Source organism: Camelina sativa, chromosome 13 (assembly GCF_000633955.1).
Source record: "Camelina sativa cultivar DH55 chromosome 13, Cs, whole genome shotgun sequence".
NCBI lineage: Eukaryota > Viridiplantae > Streptophyta > Magnoliopsida > Brassicales > Brassicaceae > Camelina > Camelina sativa.
In genome coordinates this window covers 23,948,790-23,967,371 of record NC_025697.1, presented here as the reverse complement: position 1 = coordinate 23,967,371, position 18,582 = coordinate 23,948,790, and the positions used below count along the sequence as shown (strand labels likewise).

Sequence of the window (18,582 nt, the reverse complement as noted above, 5' to 3'; positions counted from 1 at the left end):
TTATTTATTTTGAGAGTACTAGACTAGAAACAGAGTATTTTTCCAATCCGTTTGTGACAAGTTTCTAAACCCTGTATAAGGATGTCACATAGGGGTTTGTTTGTACGTATGTTTTAACTAGGAACCCCACAGAAAAAAGAAAAAAAAAAAAAACTTGCCTCGAATTTGAATTTCTTGTGTGTTGTTAATTACGCTTAATCAGTAGTCAATTTCAGTTGAATCCATAACATCATGGGGAATCATCGTTAAATAAAGTAGTCACCCAAAATGACACATTCGTAATTACATACTTTTATAGTAGTAGTACCATCAAGAAGATTATTTCTTCAACATGCGACATCGTGTAGCAATCTTCCTGAAGTCATCCAAGCTTAGCTGAAACCCAAAATTAAAGAAGATCACACACAATGCTGATGCAGAATTAATATCTCTAAGAAACATTAAAAAAAAAAAAAAATTAAAAGTAGTTCACACTGCCAACCTTTCCGTCCTTATCAATGTCAAAGCGACGAATCATGTCTTGTAATTCGTCTCCCGTCCAAGTGAAATCATGCACCGTCGCCATATTCGCCACATCTCTCAGAGTAATGAACCCTTTTCCCGCTTCTGCAATTACAAATAAAAAAAATCAACGATGATCCACTACAGCCAGAGAGAGTCTCGAACATACAAGAAAAGATAGCAATGGCACAAGAATGAATAGAAACTAGAAAGATTGGCAGATAATAATTCAATATTACCATCAAACTGACAGAAGTAAATGAGCAATTCATCGTCCGTCATCTGCATCTTGCTCATAAATTCCTAATTAAAAGGGACACCACACCAGAACAGAACAGAACAGTCGTAAGAATGTTTGGTCATCAGTAGTACTTGAGAGAGAGAGAGAGTAATAATAATATATTTTGATGTAAGAAAAACAAACCGCAGGTTGATGCTTCTTCTTCGTCTTCCAAGTAGAAGCTGATGATGAGTCTTGATTGGTAGGAAAGCCTCGTGCCTGTAGAGAAAGCGCTATTGCCTGCATTGGGATTGGATTGGAGGAAGTCAAATTGGAACCAAAAGAAAGAAAGAAAGAAAGAAAGATGTGGATGTTAAGTTAATGAAGCAAAGTCCAAGCAATAATAATACCTTGTCAAAGTCATCATCAGAGTGGGATTCAAATTCTTGTTGGATAATAAGACGCTCCTCTTGGTCTTCGANAGAGAGAGAGAGTCAAGGGAACCATTTTCAAACATAAGAAAAAGATAGCAATGGCACAAGAATGAATAGAAATTAGAGAGATTGGGAGATAAATGATTACCATCAAACTGATAGAAGTAAATGAGCAATTCATCATCCGTCATCTGCATCTTGCTCATAAATTCCTAGGAATCCAAATGCAAACTAACTAATTTAGGACACGACAGAACAGAACAGTCTAAAGAGTGTTCATCAGTAGTACTTGAGAGAGAGAGAGAGTAATAATAAATATGATTTGATGTAAGAAAACCAAACCACAGGTTGATGCTTCTTCTTCTTCGTCGCTGATGAGGAGTCTTGATTGGTAGGAGGAGAGCCTCGTGCCTGTAGAGAAAGCGCTATTGCCTGCATTGGGAATGGATTGGAGGAAGTCAAATTGGAACAAAAAGAAAGAAAGAAAGAAAGAAAGAAAGAAAGATCTGGATGTTAATGAAGCAATAATACCTTGTCAAAGTCATCATCAGTGTCGTCGTCTCCAGTGGTATTCAAATTCTTGTTAGATAATAAGAGGCTCCTCTTGGTCTTGGATGGGGACGGGGAGGCCTTATTGTTCTTAATAAACCCCCCCAAGTCGCAACAACAATTAAACAAACATCAGCAAACAAGAAAGAGCCATAACAACTAGACCATCATCATCCACTAAATCTCTTTTAGTTTTACCTTTCTTTTACAGGTTGAATTACCCAAAAAGTCCTCGTCTTCGTCATCATCATCATCATCATTGTCGTCGAGGGGTCTATAATCATCGTCTTCTTCAGGATTAGTAGCTCTACGTTTTCTGGAATTAGGAGGAGATGAAAGAGCCTTGGCGAATTTAAAGATACCGAGAGCTTCCAATCTGGCATTGTTCTCAGCGATCCTTGAAAACCTCCGCTTCTCGTACTCCGATATCGTCCCCTTTGGTTCGCCGGACTCTCTGCTACTGCTCGCCATTGATTCTCTCTTCTCTCTTCTCTCTTCTCGTTCTAGGGTTGGTTGACTTTGCCGCCTTCAAAGTAGTCTCTCTCCCTCTCTCTCGTGCGTGTCGATTGATTCCATTTATTGGGCTTCAACTGTGTCCCCCACATTGTTAATATTTAAGCCCAATTAAATGGCATGGGCTCTCACTAAACATTCTTATTAGAGAATTATTAACTAAACCCAATATCCACTTTCACTTGTCCTTTTTCATTCAATTATTTATTTATTACCATCATATTTTTCTTCTTTAACGTTATTTACCGGATTTCATTTTTTTTTTATATTTTGCTTTGTTTCTTATAGATTATTTTTTTATCAATGGAATTTTTTTTTTCATTTTTTCGCAATTCTGCCAATTTGAAAACAAGTTAACATATGCGAATATATATATATATATATATATATATAATCTCGGTTTGCTGTATTATATACTTCATGCTTTGACGTACGCGATTAGTTTTACAGTTTTGCTATATGGAGTACATAATACAGCAAACCGAGATATATATGTATATGTATATCTAAACGATAATTTTTTGGTAATTTGACAAAACCTATAGCTTATGATACAAAAGAAGAAAGTTTCCACCTTTCGATCTTATAAGTATATCACATGAAGGAGGCGGCGAAATAAAGATAAAAGAGCGCAATACCCCAATGGTGTGTGTGAAACTTGTCATTTGCTACATAATGCCCTACACCAACTTTCTCCTTTTCCCTTTTTTATACTCTCTATTTTTTTATTTATCTTTTTTCATAAACAAAAAAAACGTATCCATATGTATAATTCTAAAAAAGAATTGTGGGGATGGAAATACCGCGTTGTTTATAAGCTGACTTGACTTGTAAGTGGATAAAGCAAGAAACCAAACAAAACAAAACAAAAAAGCCAAAAAAGAGAAACACAAAAGATTAAAGATAAGAATCAAATTTCTTTACAAAACATGTAACTCATGATTTTCAAATGACTTTGGTTTGTAAACATATGTAGCTAGATAATAAGTAGCATGCAGTGAATTAAGTTTATACGTGTAACTATAGTTTATATAAAGACAGGCATGCATATAGAGATGGAAATAAACATATGTACGTAATTTTATTTGATCTAACAGTGATAAATGACTCCTTTGTTTAAGTTGAATCTTGAAATATTTGAGTAGAGTTTGCTCATTCAAATAACTAGCCTAACAAATATATATATATATATATATATATATAATTACGTAGCTTGTAAAGTGAGAGGTTGAGGAGAAGATATGGTGGGCAAGCTTGGCATCTACAAAAGGTGAGATAGAGATTGAAAGAGAGTAAAAATTAAATCAAAAGCTTTGTCTCATTATATATATATATATATAACAATAAATAAACACATGTAAGAAAAAGATTTTTGCAATATTAATAAAAACGCAGTTTTAACTTTTGTTATGCACACAAAAACACAGCCATCAAATTCAGAGACCTTCGCTCCCCACCTTACCATGTATCTTTTTTTTATTGTGGGTCAGAATTATATAACTATATTTTACATACAACCTTTTATAAGTATACTAATTTTGTATTAAAAAAATGTTAAATTATACTCATTTTGTAAGTTACATAAATATGAATGTACATATATATACATTTATTTATTTATTTTTGCAAACTATTTCCTCTCACTATCCTAAAACTATATATGGTGGTTGTTTCGGTACAGAACTTTTGAGTTTCATCATCAGGTATTTCCTTTTCGACATAATCAAGAAAGTGATCAGTACTATTGGAATTTGGAAAATAAATAAACTTGTGCTATTAAATAAACGAAAGATCGTAATCAAGGAGGATATATATGGTTGAGTTGTTTTCCGATAATTCAGTGACGCTTAAGTTAGAGAGTTTGAAAAGTTTGCAAGAGAAAAGACAACCACATAAGGTGATATGCTGTTGGTGTTGGGTTTCGCCAACTATGGGCCTCGTCTTTCGGCCCGTTAAGAGATAATTGTATGGATTCTAGTAACAGGCCAAAGAAAGCCTAACAACCCCGAGTAGTCGAAGCTGGCCCCGAGTTAAACGAAGAGGAACAACTCGTAGTGGCGGAGGAGATTGCGGAGCGAAGAAACGAGATTGGAGGAGTAAATTCAGGGCGTCGTTGGAGAATCCTCGAGGCTTTATAATGGATCTCATATGAGAGAGTCGATCCATCTTTTTGGAACCCTAAGAACACATCCAATACCTTTAATACAAATCCAATTCACAAGTTCTTCGTTATTTCTAGCAAATTTCACTGAAAGACCGCCCAGATCTTGTTTCATCTTTGAATCTATTAAGTTGTTGTTTCTCGCTTCAACATATGCGGTTGGTTCTTAACACATATTGTAAATAGGTTTCTAGTTTTTTTTTAGAAGGGAGACCTGTAAGTTATAAACTGATCATACTTTTGGACTCATCAGGATTAGATTTCACTCCTCTTATAAACTAGTATCTAATTATGACGATCATTATAAGTTTTACGCCAATCTCGATTGGATACCGAGTCAACAACTTGTACGACGGATCGGATAGGTTGTCCATTTGTCGTTTTTCTGCATAAACAACATTGGAACATGCTTTGACGTACGCGATTAGTTATACAGTTTTGCTATATGGAGGATATATATAATACAGCAAATGTGTATGTTAAGTTGTAGTAATGATCTCCCTCCTATATATACCACTTTTGAATAGGATCGAGGATGCATGATATGATCCCATCATCCGATTTCTTTCCTTGTATATCGTATTGCTGCCAACGATTAGAAATTTATTAATTGTTGGAAGTATATATAATTACACATAAATTTATCGCATAACACTGCAATATCCGTAGTGCTTGTGATTTTGGACTTTATATCGCATGAAATTGACAGATGTTAGTTAAAAAATCTGATTAGAAAATCTCCCTAACTCCTAGGAGAGTCTTCTTGGAGACAAGTACCTAAAAGAAAACTTATAACTCGATTAATTGAAAGGACAAAAAAGACACAAAAAGCTGCGTGTTTTATCATCATTTTATACTTTTTTTTTTGACGGCCAAACCCCATATATTAAGTTATGGGAGATGACTTTCTTTAAGAGAGAACCAATTAGGTACCGACGAGCTGACATAAGAAAAACAGAAACCTCGTGCTCTTGCACATTTCGCAAGTTTATCGGCACGGATATTATCCTCTTGGGGAATATATCTAATACTAAAATTAGCAAATCTATCTTTGAAATGAATAAAGTACTTCAATTCTGATGAAAAGGTCGGCCAATCTTCGATATTAGACGTTATCCTTAGGAGGTCTGAACAATCCGTAGCAAAAAGAGCTTTATCCAGGTCCAACGCTAATAAGCACATCATTTTATACTTTTTATAAGCAAGGAATAGCCAATTGTTATTCATTTGTTGGATAATAATATCATCTCACTTTTCACACATCTTGTAAAAGATAAACACATCGAACAAAGAAAAAAAAGGAAGACAAAGGTTGATAACTTTTTAATTTGTAAATTGTACCCCCCCCCCTTCCATATCAATAAGATGCTTCGATGCTTCTTGTGCCATCTAAAAAATTATACACAAACTAGGATTTTCCCATTTTCTAATATTAATTGGTCAAATCATTACAAAATAATTGTTTAAGACTTTTAGCCAAATACGCGGATTCACATGATCAGAATAAAATTTAACTTGACAATTAGAGTAATTTTTTGGAAATATATATACTATGTATGTGCCATCTAAAAAATATACACAAAACATTAACTTTTTAGTCTTGAGTTTTATTTTGTTGTCATAAATCAGAAATCATAAATCATAAATTTTGAAGTGTAAATATTTGCGAGACCTCGTCTGGACCAGTCAACGTTTCTACTGACTGCCCAATCTCATCATCAATGGACAATGGTTATCGCTTAGCATTTTGATTAGTCTACGAAACGTGATGATGCCTACGTGCGTCGGCGGTCGCGTCTTAGTGTAGCTGAACGCGCGTGACCATGCCTTGTTGGTGGTGTTCTTCCACGTTGGCATTGGAAGATGATCTCTACACATTAGTTGACAAAAAGCTGACCGTTGATCATCTCTCACAGGGAAACGACACATATATTTCTGCCGTACACGTGTAAAATGACCGATCACGACCGTTCTTCTGCTTCAGGACACGGCTTATCTGTCAAACTAACTGTTCAATCAACTGTGTCTTCTGAGTTCTGACTCCAACCAACGTTTATTACACAAGAGACAATAACTTACGGCTCGGTGTCGCGTTTCACTACCAAACACTACAATAGTTTTCGTCTTTCTCGATTTAAGCAACTCTTGAGATTTTTCTAAAACGGATTATTTTTTTTTTTTATTGTTTAGGAGATTGATTATTTGTTTCTAATAATAAGTCTAAAGAGTATGTATCTCGTTTGTTTGTTTTTTTTTTTGAAATATTTCTGCAGAGAAAATGCAATTAATGTGTAAAGCGAATCGCCGCATTATGTAAGTAATGCGTTTGGACCATTTACAAGAGAAAAAGCAAACCTTTGTTTCGTGGGAGGAAAAAAAGTTAGGAACGGCGCACACAAAATTGTTAAAATGTAGTATTGCATAGTGGACGAAAATAAAATAATACAAGACCCATGTGACATCATGGAGACATATATAAGAACAATTTAAAAAAAAAAAATACTAAAATTGACCCTCGCAAAGACACAAACCACAACAAACTCTAAGCATTATATAATCATATAAATCACAAATAATAATGAGCAGTAGCTTTCTGCCTCGCATCAAAATCATCACCCATTCATAATTTCTTAATTAACTAGAAACATAAAAATTTGAGCTATAGCTAACCAACAAGCACCACAATGATATTGAATTTGTTAGTACAGTATAATATAAGTGTTGAAATAATCAACACAACTAATTAACTCACAAAATTTTATGATAGTAGTATATTTTTGTGAATCTTAAATTAAAAATACCCATCGCACTGATCCAAAATAAAATGGAAAACTAAAAATATGTCATTAGGTATAATCAATTGGATGATTTAAAAATAAAAATGTTTTGATAATTGAATCTGCGGCGGAGTCAGGAGGAGCGACACCTCCAGGTTGAAACTCCGACGAGTTCTGTCCGTTGCCAACAAAGGAGAAGAGAGTTATGTTTCTTCTCGACGTGAAAGCCTCTCACCGGCGTCCGTTGAACCAAACACTCCGCCTGAGACTCCGTGAAGTTACTGTGCGTCACCGGCGAGAACCCCATCTGCAAAAACATAGCTTGCCACGTCATCATCGGCCTTTCTATCGGACGGCTACGATCCATCACCAGCTTCTCTATCTCCGGCTGTATCAGAAACCTCTCGATCTTCTGCATTGCGTCGAGGTTGGCGTTGACGGCGTCGAGGGATTCGAGGAGGGCGGCGTGTGAGTGCAGCGACTGGGCGAGCTGCTGCGGAAAGGGCAGATCCGTCCTTTCGCATCCTCTGTCGGAGCAGACGATGATCGTCGGAGATAGATGCTTCACGAAACGGAGGACCAAAGGTCGTTGCGAGAAGGACGCGGGGGAGATATTAACGGCGACGGCTTCTTTCTCCTCCGACTCGTTAGGCCACGAGATAGAGCCGAGGAGGTCTAAGCTGAGAACTTGGATGTCAAGGGAGATGTTGATCTCAGAGGCGAAGTGCTTGAGATTGTCCTGAGTGAAACCAAGTTCGAGCTGGTCGTGGTTCGCCGGAGAAGCGAAAACGGTGATCTTGAGGGAGAGGGGAGCGGCGTTGTCGCGGAGAACGAGCTCCTGCATGAGGGAGGCCCATTGGCCACCGTAGCCGATGTCGAAGTCGACGATGTGGAGGCGATGGAAGCCCTGAAAGGACTCGAGGAGGGCTTGGTTGGAGGTGAAGTTGGCGAACTGGAGAACGGGAGAGATCTCGGAGAAAGATTTGTAAGCGGCGATCTTGAAGATGAGGGAGTAAGGGTTTAGGGTTTGGGAGACGTTGTGGAGGAGATTGTTTAGAGCTTCTTTGAAGTAGAAAGCTGCTCTTTCCAATGGCTTCCCGACTGGGGAAGAGAGCTGTTGATTGAGCCGCGCCAATATCCCCTGAGCTAGACACGTGTCGCCGCCGCCGCTCTCTATCACCTCTGCTGCCTTGACCAGCTGCTCCGTTAGCCCTATGGGGCCAGGGTTGAGCCGCTTCGCCGGTGGATGCCCGTAGTAGATGGCCGCCGGATTCTGTGTGTAGTGAGTCTGGCTTTGGTTGATCAGAAGGCCGGGAACAGAGTGGTGGTCTAAAGCGAATCCGGTGGTGTCGACGACTCCGAATCCAGGTGATGCGTAATCAGAGTCGTGAAAGGTGGGAGATGTCTGGAGAATGCTGTTGAGTTCAAGGGAGGGATCTGTGGAATCTCCCATGATGAGTCTGAGAATGCTCTGTTCCTGGTCATGAGGCACTTGCTCCCAATCACCCAAAACAACCTGTCCGCAATGCTCATCGGTGGTGGCGACGCCGCCGCCTCCGACGGCGCTGTTACCGCCGTGAGAGGAAGACACCGTGGAGGAGGAGGTAGGGCTAATCAGGGCGTCAAGAACAGAGTTAGGCTCCGCTGTGGGAACTTCGACTTCCTCTCCTCCAACTATAGTTTTGCGGCGGCTCAAAAGGGGCGACGGTGGTTGGGAGAAGGAGGAGGAAGAAGAAGAGAAAGAAGAGAAATAAGAAATCCCCTTCCCTTGAAACTCTTCAAAGGGTAAGAGCATTGCAGACTTACTCTCAATGTCTTCTTCTCTCGTCTTCTTCTTTCTTCTTCGTTGTGCCTTTGTTGTGGTGTGGTATATTTTGGATGCGTGCAAGATATATTAAAGTGGTAAAGTGCGCTAGCTGCTGCTTCTCTCTCTCTCTCTTTCTTTTCCGTTTCTTATTTTGCCTTTGGCAAACTATTTAACAATTTATGAGCTTCTCTTATACAACTTACACAATGTGTTATTAATCTTTGCTCTCTAAATCTAACATGTCTTCTGTTCCAACCCCACTCTCACATTTCGCGCGTGTCTTGCAATCCCCTTTCAGTGACAAATTGTTGTGGTAGCTAGACAGATAAGTGGAATATACAATGTTATTATATGATAACATTCATCTGAAACAGAGAGGAGTTCGACTATTTTTATTTTATTTTGACTATTGTTGTTGTTCGCTAGATTTAACATATTTTTGAAGTTGGCCCTATTATAAATATTGTTCTGATGAGTAATTTGATAATTTCTTCTAGAAAAGTTATTTTATAAACACATACTCTCCGTTCCGTAGAGTGTAATTTTGATCGTCGGGTTACAAACTTACAATCATGTGCATAAAAGGACATTTGAGTCGTCTCATTCGGAACATTATCTGAACCGAACTGGTTATCCAAGCCAAGGGAAAATTTCGAAAATGATATAATTGAACGGCTAAAATACTGTTCATAGACAAAGCTACGTGTGGCTGGCTATCTATGATCGATCATAATTTTTTTTTTTTTGGCTCGTGTGGCCACAGATAATTCAAAATACACACAATTACTAGGCATAAAAATACAAAAAATTCCATATTTTGATGTTGTACCGTAAGTTTGCATGTCATACATTGGGGTCTTTTTGTTTTCTTATAATTTTGTCTTCATGAATTAAACTTTGTGGTTTACAAAGTACTGTATTTGGGCTATTGTTTTCTTTTATTTTAGTCTTGTTTTATCTCAACGGTGTTGTCGTTATTTCCTTTTTTTTTGGTATGATCTTTGTCATCAATTGGGTGTTTTAGGGTTTGGACGATCATATCTAATGAACCAATAAAATCAGCCAGTTCATTGTCTAAGCTAAACCACACAACACCGTGCTTGCCTTACACTAGTTTCCTACGGACATTAATTTTGACATAAATCTAAAGCAAGTCCTGGAACTACATAAGAAAATATCTGTTTGCATGTACATTTTTGCTGTTTTTAACGAAAAATAATTATTCTTTACTAGCTACCCCAAGTATCTAAACCAATTAAGTGGTGGATGTTAATTATAATTATAAAGAAGGAACTATATATTTATATATAGTACTTTATTTGGTTCATCCTTTTAAGAAAAAGGTGATTGAAGATCTGTGAATGATGTTTCTTCTGTGACAAGTTAAATGCACGAGAAATTGATCGAAACAACGAGGGATATTCCTTTATTGAGCAGACAGTGGATGGATGTAGCAAGTCACCAATCACCATATATATCTACCAATGGAAAAAAGCCTAAATAAAGCAATCAGAAACAAGTGACAAACAACCAAAGAATTTTTTTTTAATAAAGAGGTGATTAATTTTGTAATGAACTAGATTTTAATAATTTTTTTATTATAATTTATTATTTATATTGTATATGTTTATTAAATATTGGATGTTTTGTAAATAATTTATTAAATATTGGATGTTTTGTAAATAGAAAAATAACTAAATTTTTCGGTTGTTGTGCGGCTAAATATTTATATTATTTTTTTAACCCGCAATACATTTCATGACCATTTGTTTGTTATATTTAGTGTTTGAAATTCTATTATGATTTTTAATTATTATAACAAAAAATAAGGGATCTAAGACATAATCAGTAATTTATACGATGTGATTAAGTCACATTTTCCTAATGATTTGATTATTTTATACATAAATAAACTTGATTTTATATCAAATATTCTAATATTAGTAGTGTTGATAAATAATTAAATGAGCATTTAACTCGTGTTAACTCAAATTTAATAATATTTTATTAATTCTAACATGTCCTCTTTATAACTCATATACTATATAACCACATTATATAGTATTTTAGACTTTTTTAATTTTACATATTCATAATAATTAAATTTTTTATTAAGTTTATATATGTTAATTATAATATTTAAATATATGTCAATCAAATTGTTTCTTACGTTAAGAATCAAAACTCACATGACTTGGAAAACAAAATAGGAATCAAATTGTTGTTTTTTCTGTATGCGAAGGATTCATATATAGAATATCTTCAAAATACAAGAGAATGTGTGGTTAAATATATGGTAGTTTCTATTTCCATATTGATTGATGTTATTTTTTTGTTGCAATGAAATGTAAAATATTTAGGAAACAAAATCTAGAGTAATGTTATCTTTGAAAAAATTTTAGGGGTTAATGTTATCAATAACTTTTTAAATAAACAAAACTAAGAGGGCATAATACAAAATGTACTTCCAAAATGTTAATATAGATATACATACCTACAAAATGGCTTAAATTTCATTATATGCATTAATATGAAAATGCATTTATTTTCTTGTGCGTGCAAACTATTCTATCAGATTCTAACTAACTTCTATATTTTCGATATCCAAAGTATGCAAAACAAAAACAAAAACTGAATCTTAGGAGTATATATTAGTTTTAATTAAAAACTGAATCTTAACTAGCTATATCGATAAGCCAATATTCCTGTAAACATGATCACATACATAGTATACACCACCACATTTTCAAGTTTCATGGTATATATATCATCATATTGGATATGTTAGAATATACGTTTATATTGACGTGTTAGCTTCGTGGGGATGAAGTAAGTGGTGAACACATGTTCTTTGCTCTTGTCTGAAGGGACCCTTTAAGAAAACACCCAACCTCACTCAATTGGATAGTTATGCATGACAAATCTCATCTACAACCCTTGATCATTTTAGAAAATAAAAAATATTTCAGCTTATTTATTCTCCTATGGGTTTTATTTTATATGAATAGAATCATGATTTGCCATCATTAGAGGAAGAGGAAAAAAAAAGTCAGCTAAATATAAAAAAATCCTGTTAAACATTTATCTATTTAGATGATGACGTGTTAGAGTTTGTATGCATGTAACTATAAAAATGATTGAGTCGTTCATTTAGTATTAGATTTTAGGATAATGATTAGATTAGACAAAAATAGATCAACTATTACAAGGAGATCACATGGGACTGTTGATAGGAAAAAGAAAAGAGAGAAGATTTTCTTCTATCTCATTAGACACAAAATAACAATAATTATGATTCAATAAATCAACCAAGATCGGCCGGAAATAATTAATACTTACCACAATATAAAGTTGGCAAGGACATTTCTCCTCCTAAAATATACTATTCCTTATTTCTGTAGTCATTTAGTTATGTTTTTAAATGTAGCTAATCTAACACTCATTAGACAATGACAACACTTAATCATAAAATTACACTATAAAAAATACATTCCAATCTCTTATAATGATTTTGATATTTTTTTTCAATAATTATGAACGAAAAAGAACAAACTACAATTTAAAAAATTTATCTTCGAAGAAATCGTCAGATCTGATTTGGGCTCGTTGACTCAACCTGAAGAATCCGCTGCTTCTTATGCCCAGTCGACTATCCCCGTGACAGACTTGGCCATATCGGTACCTCCTGTACCGCTCCCAGCTGTCTCGACAACCATTGAGCCAGTCTTTGCAGCCCCGGAAACTCTATCAAGGGATTCAGGCAATCCTCTTGTTATTCCTAATGTAGCGGCTGCTCCTAACACCGCTGACAAGCCTATCCCCGTTGCAAACGTGGATTTGTGGGTGGACCGTGTAAAGGCCTCTTCCAAGAAACTCACCCAGGAAGGTTCACCTTTCACGCTCCCTTCCGGTGAACTGTGTGTTAACATTCCAAATGCACTGATCGAGAGGAACAAGCAATCCTGTGAATTCTTCATCCTAGGCCAATTTTACTCAGATCCTCCTTCACAAGGCACTATACACAACATTGAAAATGGAATATGGAGTAAGCAATAAAAAGACATTTATGTATTCAAGATGGAAGGAAATGTGTTTCTTTTCAGGATTCCGAACTCGCAAACCCATCGTAGGGTGTTAAACCAAAGACTATGGTAGATCGAAGGCCAAACTATCTTTGTAGCGAATTGGGAACCCGGGGTCGTCCCGGTGAAGCCGGAGCTCTCCTCTGCTCCAGTCTGGTTGGAACTCAGACATGTCCCGTTCCAATTCTTCCATGAAGAAGGGCTACAACATATCGCAAGTATGGTAGGTTATCCTAAGTGCCTCCATCCTTCAACAGCAAATAAGACCAATCTCGAAGTGGCCAAAGCGTTCACAATTATAGCCCGAGAAAACCACTACCCAAGGCAGTAAACGTCCAATTTGACTCTGGTGAGATAAGCAGGATTCTTGTGTCGAGTCCGTGGATGCCCCCTCTATGTGCACACTGTAAGGAAATCAGCCATAGCTTGCATCATTGCAGAGCCGCTCCCATTACTTGTACATATTGCTCCTCCACCACTCACTTGCCGGAGTCTTGTCCTAAACTAAACGGTAATGGCACCAAGAAGAATATAAATCAGCGTAGGAGGAGATCAAAGACTCCTACTCCCTCTCGGTCTCACCAACAAGTGTCTGCAATTTCAACTGGATCGGTTGCGCAAATGTGGCAGATCAAAACTACCCCGAAGGTTGTTGAGACACAGCTGGCAGTGGACACTAGCACGAATACAAGCAAAACTAAGGTTGTCCTGAGGGAAGGGACTCAACGACTAACAAAAGGTGAATCTAGTAAGTCAAATTCAGCCAGTAAGCTATCTAGGCCCACAAGTACAACAGAACTTGAGCATAGTTCTACCTCAGATAAGGAATTAGCCTACGACTCGTCTGATGTTTTATCTACAGACTCAGAGGAGGAACCGTTTATTAGAGTAATTTCCAAGCAAAAGCAGAAAATCCAAAGAGGCAAGGGCCTCAAATCTTCTCATTAATTATGTGTACAAAAGTTTTTTGTTGGAACGTCCGGGGCTTTAATATTTCCAGTCACCAAAGCGGATTTAAAAAATGGTATAGGGCTAATAAGCCTATTTTTGGAGGTCTCATAGAGACTCATGTTAAACAGCCAAAGGATCAGAAGTTTATAGGTGCTCTTCTTCCAGGCAGGTCTTTTGAAGCTAACTATGCTTTTTCATAATTAGAAAAGATTTGGGTGGTGTGGGATCCAACCGTTCAAGTGGTGATTGTTGCTAAATCTCTGCAAATGATCACGTGTGAGGTATTACTCCCAAATTCCCAGTCCTAGATCGTTATCTCAGTCATATATGCTGCCAATGAAGAGGGTCAAAGAAAAGAGTTGTGGAAAGAGATTGTGGAGTTGGGAGCATCGCATATCATTTCGGACCGCCCTTGGCTTATGTTAGGAAACTTCAACCAAATTCTTAATCCTCACGAGCACTCCACATATGTTTCGCTGAATGTAGACAGAAAAGTAAGAGATTTCAGGAGCTGTCTTCTCGATGCCGAGCTATCTGACCTAGTCTTCAAAGGAAACACTTTCACTTGGTGGAACAATAGCAAGACTAGACCGGTGTCCAAAAAGCTGGATCGTATTCTAGTAAATGAAAGTTGGTGTGCACATTTCCCTTCATCAGTTGGTATCTTTGGTGAACCAGATTTTTCGGATCACGCTTCATGTGTTGTAGTTGTGGAGGATTCTCACGAAAAAGTCAAAAGGCCTTTCAAGTTCTTCAACTTCCTCCGTCAAAACCCGGATTTCAAACATTTGGTTCGGGATAGCTGGTATTCCCTCAATGTGACGGGTTCAGCTATGTACATAGTCTCAAGAAAACTCAAAGCTTTAAAGAAACCAATCAAAGACTTCAGCAAGTGTAACTACTCGGATCTGGAAAAGCGAACTAAAGAAGCACATGATCTATTGCTGAGTTTCCAATCCATTACCCTTGCTGATCCCTCTCAACCCAATGCTGCGCAGGAATTGGAAGCTGAGCGGAAATGGCATATTCTCTCAGCTGCTGAGGAAAGTTTCTTTCTTCAGAAATCCAGGGTAACCTGGTTTGCGGAGGGGGATGGAAATACAAGATATTTCCACAGAATGGCCGATTCAAGATTCTCCAACAACGCCATCTCCACCTTGTTTGACACGAATGGCTGGAAAATTGAAACTCAACAAGGTATATTGGACCACTGTGTCGATTACTTCGCTTGTCTTCTTAGTGAAGAACCTGGTCCGTATCTGTTGGAGCAAGATGAAATGAATATATTATTGTCTTACCGCTACTCCCAGATTTAAGTTAGTAAGCTTGAGAGCCTCTTCACAAACGCAGAAATAAAAGATGCGTTCTTTCCTCTACCAAGAAACAAGTCGTGTGGCCCTGATGGCTACCCCACTGAGTTTTTCAAAGACTCTTGGAGCGTTATTTGACCAGAGGTAACCGCTGCGGTCGCTGAATTCTTCTCATCTGGCAGATTGCTTAAGTAGTGGAACACCACCACACTTGTACTTATTCCCAAGACGCCGACTGCTTCACAAACCTTCGACTTCCGGCCTATCTCTTGCTTAAACACACTGTACAAAGTAATTGCAAAGCTCCTGACCAACAGGCTGCAGAACATGCTTTCACATGTTATCTCTTCTGCCCAATCTGCCTTCCTCCTTGGCCGTTCCCTGGCTGAAAATGTCTTACTTGCAACTGAAATGGTGCACAACTACAACTGGAAGAACATCTCCCCTCGTGGCATGCTTAAGTTTGACCTACGCAAAAGCTTTCGACTTTGTGACATGGGATTTCATACTTGCCGCTTTGAGAGCCCTTGCTATTCCTGAGAGATTCATCAACTGGATTTCCTAATGTATTTCCACGCCAACGTTTTCTGTTTCAGTAAACGGTTGTAGTGGTGACTTCTTCAAGAGTACAAAAGGACTGCGCCAAGGGGACCCGTTATCCCCCTTCCTCTTTGTTCTTGCCATGGAGGTTTTCTCTAATCTCTTACACTCCAGGTTTGCAGCCGGTTATATTCATTACCATCCAAAGGCAAGCGATATCTTAATATCCCATTTAATGTTTGCGGACGATGTTATGATTTTCTTTGATGGTGGAAGCTCTCCCCTCCATGGTATATGCGAAACTCTAGATGACTTTGCATCATGGTCGGGACTGAGGGTTAACAAGGACAAGAGTCAACTTTTTCATGCAGGGCTCGACCCGACTGAATGTAATATGGTGAATGCTTATGGCTTCCCTATAGGCACCCTACCCTATCATGTATTTGGGTCTTCCTCTCATGTCTAGGAAGTTGCGGATAGCTGAATATGAGCCTCTGCTTGCAGTTTTAGATCCTGGTCTACCAAATTGCTTTCTTTCGTTGGCCGTGCTCAGCTGATTGCTTCGGTTATCTTCGGCTCTCTAAATTTTTGGATGTCCTCCTTTCAGCTCCCAAAGGGTTGTATTAAAAAGTTAGAGGGGCTATGCTCTCGGTTCCTTTGGTCAGGACAGATAGCAGAGGTCAAAGGTGCAAAAGTCTATTGGTCTGTGGTGTGTCTTCCAAAAAATGAAGGTGATCTGGCCTTAAGGCGACTACTAAAATGGAACAAGACTCTGAATATGAGACTTATTAGTTATTTGGGCGCTATTTGATGATTCCTTTATATTTGGGCAAAATGGCACCATCATCACCATCTCAGAGATAAATCGTTCTGGAAAATAATACCGGCTCAATCAAACTCCTGGACTTGGAAGATGCTCCTAAATTTAAGGCCTCTTGCGGAGCAGTTCATAAAAACCAGAGTGGGTAATGGCCTGACAGCGTCTTTCTGGTTTGATAAATTGACTACCCTTGGGCCACTCATCAAACGCATTGGAAACCTTGGGTCTCGTTCTCTGAGGGTTCCTTTATCTGCAAAAGTCGCTGATGCTTATAGTGAAGAGGGTTGGAGACTTCCCTTATCAAGATCAGACTCAGCTCTAGCCATTCAAGATCACCTTAATACCACCCTTGCCCCCTCTCCTGACTTAGGTGAGGACTTTTCTCAGTGGGTGGTAAATGATGTTGCTTGCCAAGGGTTCTCAGCAGCAAGGACATGGGATGTCTTGAGGCCCAAAGCCACGACAAAGGACTGGTCATCTTCGGTATGTTTCAAAGGAGCGGTACCCAAATTTGCATTCAACATGTGGGTAAGCCATCTCGACAGACTGCCCACACGACAAAGATTAGCTTCTTGGGGACATATTCAATCCTCAGATTGTTGTCTCTGTATGATTCAGTCAGAAACTCGGGATTACCTCCTGTTAGTTTGTGAGTTCTCAGCCCACCTTTGGAGATTGGTTCTTAGCAGAATCTGTCCTCGCCAACGCTTGTTCTGCTCTTGGGCAGAACTTCTTTTCTGGACCCGATTCTCCTCTACTTCGGCACCTTCTTTGCTCAGAAAAGTTACAGCGCAAGTGGTAGTCTACAATATCTGGAGGCAGCGAAACAACATTCTACACAACTCACAACGCTTAGCCCCCCCCTCTCATCTTTAAGATCGTCGACAGGGAGCTGCGCAACATCATCACTTCTAGAAGACATAGGAAACATTGGCGAATGCTAATGGCCCTTTGGATCTGTTAAATCACTCAAATCTTAACTAATTCTATTGTAACCTTTTTTTTTGTTTGCCTTTTGTAGACATTACAATGTTTGTAAAACATATTTTTCATTAATCTGATATTTACAAGTTTACCAAAAAAAAAAAAAATTATCTTCAACGTAGTGTGTTTGGAACATTAATTTTTTTTAAATGGCATATTAAAACATTTTATCATTATTGTTTGTACAAATATTTTTAGTTACTTAATCTCAATTAGATTTTTGAATAACGATTTAAGGAAAAAAAAATAAAGAGTTAAAAAAAAAAATATTGTGTAAACGATTCAATGATAAATTCTGGAATTTTGTTGGTGTGGGATCTCGATTTGAACCCGGCCCAAATAGTTAAGAGTCTGCACCGTGCAGTTCAAATTACCACATTTGTCCATCATAGGAAGCCCAATACAAAATTGATAAGATGGACAAGTCAACAAAATAGAGACTGTCGCCATTAGCTGAAATAGCAGAGCGCCGACGATGATAATGACGATGACGAAGGTTTAGGACTGTTATTATTATAATTCAAATTTCCCAAACATCATTTATTTTATTTTATTTTTGGCGTTTATAAATATGAAATACAACAATACAAGAAACTATCACTCGAGACTTGAGTCTTGCCTGACATAATAATAATAAGAATTGGTTCAAGATCAATTAGCAGACGAACCCCTGAGGAACATTCTTGCCGCAAGAGTTGAGAAGTAGAGTGAGAGCAATGGGAGTTTTGACCGGAGCAACTCCGAGAAGGCTGGTTTTAAGGGCAGTGCAGAGACAAACCGCAGCTTCAATGTCGACCAAACCTTTGATGAGTGAGCAACACTCCTTGCTCGGTGGTGTGCCGATGACCTCACTAACCAGACCAAACCAGCTCCCACACACTCCAAATTTGAGCGTGTCCTTTGGACATTTCATGGGGGATTCTTTTGTGGGAG

General features: G+C 37.9%; 3 protein-coding genes across 3 annotated transcripts; 1 reads left to right on the top strand and 2 right to left on the bottom strand.

The window, feature by feature from the left end:
* On the bottom strand, positions 160 to 2,391 carry LOC104737761 (probable calcium-binding protein CML18). Its single transcript, XM_010458017.2, has 6 exons — positions 1,903 to 2,391; positions 1,687 to 1,794; positions 1,498 to 1,587; positions 1,304 to 1,367; positions 482 to 606; positions 160 to 375 (listed from the first exon to the last, which is right to left on the bottom strand). Exons 1-6 carry the CDS (start codon positions 2,173 to 2,175, stop codon positions 319 to 321), a joined length of 717 nt encoding a protein of 238 aa, XP_010456319.1. The 5' UTR covers positions 2,176 to 2,391; the 3' UTR covers positions 160 to 318.
* LOC104737760 (scarecrow-like protein 6) lies at positions 7,041 to 9,159 on the bottom strand. The gene has a single exon (XM_010458016.2). It carries the CDS (start codon positions 8,948 to 8,950, stop codon positions 7,289 to 7,291), a length of 1,662 nt encoding a protein of 553 aa, XP_010456318.1. The 5' UTR covers positions 8,951 to 9,159; the 3' UTR covers positions 7,041 to 7,288.
* LOC104738577 lies at positions 14,415 to 15,311 on the top strand. Its single transcript, XM_010458732.1, has one exon. It carries the CDS (start codon positions 14,415 to 14,417, stop codon positions 15,309 to 15,311), a length of 897 nt encoding a protein of 298 aa, XP_010457034.1.

Coding starts and splice junctions, on each gene's coding strand:
- LOC104738577 (XM_010458732.1), top strand. CDS start 14,415: ATGTTAGGAAACTTCAACCAAATTCTTAATCCTCACGAGCACTCCACA.
- LOC104737761 (XM_010458017.2), bottom strand. CDS start 2,175: ATGGCGAGCAGTAGCAGAGAGTCCGGCGAACCAAAGGGGACGATATCG. Junction 607..1,303: donor TTACTTCTATCAGTTTGATG/GTAATCATTTAT, acceptor TTGTAATTGCAG/AAGCGGGAAAAGGGTTCATT. Junction 376..481: donor ACATTGATAAGGACGGAAAG/GTTGGCAGTGTG, acceptor TTTGGGTTTCAG/CTAAGCTTGGATGACTTCAG.
- LOC104737760 (XM_010458016.2), bottom strand. CDS start 8,950: ATGCTCTTACCCTTTGAAGAGTTTCAAGGGAAGGGGATTTCTTATTTC.